At 40.6% G+C, this 4,356-nt stretch overlaps 1 protein-coding gene across 3 annotated transcripts in view; it reads right to left on the bottom strand.

The window, feature by feature from the left end:
- Positions 1-2,795, bottom strand: part of rapgef6 (Rap guanine nucleotide exchange factor (GEF) 6) — a 198,542-nt gene extending 195,747 nt beyond the window's left edge. For all 3 annotated transcript variants that reach the window (XM_084074753.1, XM_084074754.1, XM_084074755.1), the window contains exon 1: positions 2,373-2,795. In XM_084074753.1, coding sequence (XP_083930879.1) covers positions 2,373-2,441 — 69 coding nt within the window. In that variant the 5' untranslated portion in view covers positions 2,442-2,795. The remainder of the gene's footprint in view (positions 1-2,372) is intronic.
- Between the last annotated feature and the right edge of the window lie 1,561 nt (positions 2,796-4,356).

Genomic DNA, 4,356 nt, shown 5'->3' with positions numbered 1-4,356 from the left:
CATGATACAATATCTCTGACAAGATAAATCCAAGAAAATATGAAATATGGGCTTTGAGAGTGGCAGGGGCTAGCTTTCGTTTCACAGCCATATTGCATGCCCTCTACACTTCCCTCTAATTTCTTTCTCCCTCAACTGTACAAATACAGAGGGATTTACCAGTATGTAGGTAGGACTCAACATTGATTTAAAAAAAACATACAAATATTAGGGCTGCGACAGTTGACTCGAACAAATCGTATATCTACGTAGCAATTTATTTGAATCCAACACTAGCTGTTCCACTGACTGCATGGACAAATCCAACCTTTTAGATGAGGGCTGTCAAACTGCCATTTGACCACACAGTGTAATAGTTGACTGTTGCTACTACAACATGACTCCTTGCCCTGCATACAGAAGGGTCATAGTGGTACAGAATGCAGATGAATGAATACAGACTCTTCTTGCATTCAAAGTGGTAGAGTGAATTCAGGCATTTTGCGCCGTTTTTTCCCTGGACCCTCTCCTCACATGTGTTGACTGCGGGCCGAGGAGGGCTACATCAGCCAGTTACTCACAAAAATCACTGACCTGCCCGACTCCTATGAGCACACTGTGTTTGAGAACCAAACGCGGTTGTTATGGTTTGTTTGGCTGCGTACAAAAGTGCTCTCTGAAAAAAGGTGGCTTTCTACGTACTTACCATGCAAACACACAAACAAACAAACAAAGGATCACTGCCCATCAAAAAGGACCTTTTACAAAGCTGCAGAGCTGACGGCAAGCTAGTGGTTTAGGGAAGCCGGTTGTGCTTTGAAAAGTGCTTGCATCTCAAAAACTATTACCAGCAGCTGAACATGGGAGTATGGTGCTGTGTGCTATTTTGGGGTAGAATAGCACTGGCCAAAGCAGTGACAAGCCAGCTGTGATTCCACAGCTTCAGTTGGGAGGAGGCAGCAAGCAGGAGGAGGAGGAGGAGGATGGTGCATGGTGGGATGAGAAAGCAACAGTGACACACTAAACCTCAACTGGTTTCATTCAGTGTAGGTTTTGAAGGGGGAAAAAACATTTCCCCGCTTAGAAATAACGTCATGCATTTAAATAACCTAGGGTTTGTCTCTTTTTAACTTACAACTCATTTGAATGCATTAAACCCAGTGCTTCATAGTTCATACATTGTCATAGTATTGCTTGTACTTGATATAAATAGGAAAGGAAGGGGGGGGGTATTGCTTGTTTTCTATTCCACCAGTCCAGGACCTCTATTACTGCTGCTGGTTTTATATCCTACTAGGACCTCTAGTACTGCTGGTTTTATATCCTACCAGTACCAGGACTTCTAGCACTGCTGATTTTCCATTCTGTCAGGACTTCTAGTACTACTGGTATGTTTTATATCCCACCTGGACCTGTCCTCTAGTACTGCTGGTCGTATATCCTACCAGGACCTCTAGTACTATTATATCCCACCATGACATCTAGTACTGCTGGTCGTATATCCTACCAGGACCTCTAGTACTATTATATCCCACTATGACATCTAGTACTGCTGGTTGTATGTCCTACCAGGACCTCTAGTACTATTATATCATGCCAGGACCTCTAGTACTGCTTGTATCATATCCTAGTAGCAAGAACCCTAGACTTGTGGTGCACGCTTGAATGTAACAATAATAAAACTGACCGAACACTTTTCACAACTTATTTGTGTGTATTTTTATGACAGAGATAGGCTCAGACAGACAGACAGACAGACAGACAGACAGACAGACAGACTATAACTTCAACTACTACACAGATACATATTGGAAGCAAAGCAATTGGATTTGAATGACAACCAGTGGTGGAAAGTAACTAAGTACATGTACTCAAGTACTGTACTTAAGAAAAAATTTAATTTTTTTTTACTTTACTGGAGTATTTTCACTTTTCAGTAGTTTTTTTTCTTACTAGTTACTTTATAACTAGTAAACATGATCAAGAAAACATGCATTAATAACCAATATTCATCCCTATATACTTTGGCTATTTGCAATAATAATAAGATCTACAAATAAGCTTGTAGATCTGCTATTTTCAGAAGACTTTTTATACATTTTGAACACTTGTGAAATGGGACATTCTACATAATGAGTAATTTTACTTTTGGTACTTAAAGTACATTTTGATGCCAATTAATACTTTTACCCGAGTAAATTTTGCATACAGGACTTGTTCTTGTAACAGAGTGTTTCTACATTGCGGTATTGATACAGTACTTTTACTACAGTAAAAAAAGATGTGAGTTCTTTTTCCACCACTGATGACAACCAACTAACCCACAGTGAAGCAGCAGTTTACTGTTCCGTCAGTTAGCAGCATTAGCAACACATGCTAATATAAACGCTTACCTCTGCGGTCCGCAGGGAGGGCGGCTTCTTCAAAGCTTGTTTGAAAGAACTTTCCATCATTTTCATCATAACTTCGTAGCTTTTTTAAAGATTTAAATCCTCCTCCGGAGAAAAAAATCGATAAATCCCACTTGAGTGAGGGAAACCTCACTTTCACTCCTTGTTGTGTGTGTCCTCTCTCCCCAAAATCTATAATCCCGTTTGACACTCACATCCCGACACACGCTCCGAGACGAACCTTATACCACCGGACTGGAGCTTTAATTCAGAGTTAACTGCACAGAATGAAGAGCGTTTCTCACGCTAAAGTGCGAACTATTATCAACGACGTGGAAGAAAGTGTCATGAAAGCTGTACATCTTTCTTTGGTGGCACAAAATAATCTCCACTTCTTCGGTAGCTTCTTGATTCCAGGAGTTGGGATTTTCTTTTTCTTTTTTTTTTAGATCCCTCCCAAAGAGTTGACGACATCTGTCTGACTGCCTCCAGCCGCAGCTCAGCGACAGTGTTGCCAGGTATTGTGAAAGAAATAAGCAACCAGGTTTTTGATTGATTGATTGATTGATTGATTGATTGATTGATTGATTGAATACTTTATTAACAGTTTGCAAAAAAAGCACAGAAAGTACAGTTCTATTACAAAAGGACGCTGAAAGGATTAAACCCAAGAAAACACTTATGGCTTGTTTCCATTGGGTCCATGTAATTCATCGAAACATTTAATGACAGACAAATATACAATATTATGCAAAAACATAAACGTGTACAGTAAACAGTTGTGGGGGGGCGGGGGTTCTGGTGATACTAGGCTTGAATTATTTACAGGGGCCATGCAGTTCCGAATTGCAACCACCTGTGAGTGCTCTTTTAGAGTGGTTTTGAAGGAGACACACACAGAAGCAAGGCCCTTCACCTTCACCCTGCTATTTTAAAATAGCCAATCTACAAGCTCACAACATGTGGTGATGCGACGTGTTGTGAGTTTGTAGATCTGTAATTTCTTTTTTAATCTTGGAAGACATTTTTTATAATTTATAGTAATGTTTTTGAAACATTTTAACAACACAAATCTTGTTCAGAGGTCCCTGTCATAAAATGTTTTCAGATGGGGGTCGGCAGAAAAATATATATATTCATTTGGGGGTCTTAGAAAATCTTATGAAAATGTTTGAGAATCACTGGTTTAAACAACCCCAAAATAAGTAACTATACACGTCAGAAACAAGAAGACCCCAAAACCCCCAACACGCAACTACCAATATTTACAAGCAATTTTACAGAAAAACAAGCCCAAAGTCGCTTATAATAAGCAGACATGGCAACACTGTCAGTGATCCTCCCTCTATCGTCTCCTTGACTCCACCTCACGCCTCCTTTCCTGCCTCCTCAACAGGGTTGAAGCGTTTATTTGACCAACATTTGACAGCACTCCAGTCCACAAGAAGTGTGTGTGTGTGTGTGTGTGTGTGTGTGTGTGTGTGTGTGTGTGTGTGTGTGTGTGTGTGTGTGTGTGTGTGTGTGTGTGTGTGTGTGTGTGTGTGGTTAAAATGTTTAAAAAAATATTCCTATACATTCAAACATTTTCTTCCAAGATTTTTTTTTAAATAGCAGATATATATGTGGGGGTGGGGGGGGCACTCATATGCAGCATATCCATGCAGTTATTTGGCTGGCGGACAGTGGTTACGGCTTTGACAGTATAGTGTGACACCCTGTTGTTGCTTAACTCTCCCTCCACGTGGTCTGTCGGGAGGAGGGAGGGTGCAGATAGAAAGGTAATGCATCCCCACTGGGGCGGAAATTAGTCATAATGGGGCAATATCGGATCATCAACATGATCCTATTGTGAACTCGTGACTTTTTTAACATTGGAGAAATCATCCCTATAGCTTTCTTTATTCCCCCCTAATTCTCAGGAAAAAGCTCAGCTGTTTTCCTAAACGATAGCTTCTGGGAACTCAGATTAGACCTACTACCCCGAAGC

The sequence above is a fragment of the Gymnoscopelus microlampas genome (genome assembly GCF_963454915.1).
Source record: "Gymnoscopelus microlampas genome assembly, chromosome: 12".
NCBI lineage: Eukaryota > Metazoa > Chordata > Actinopteri > Myctophiformes > Myctophidae > Gymnoscopelus > Gymnoscopelus microlampas.
Note: the sequence above shows the minus strand (reverse complement) of the source record. Positions and strands in the feature narration are given on the sequence as shown.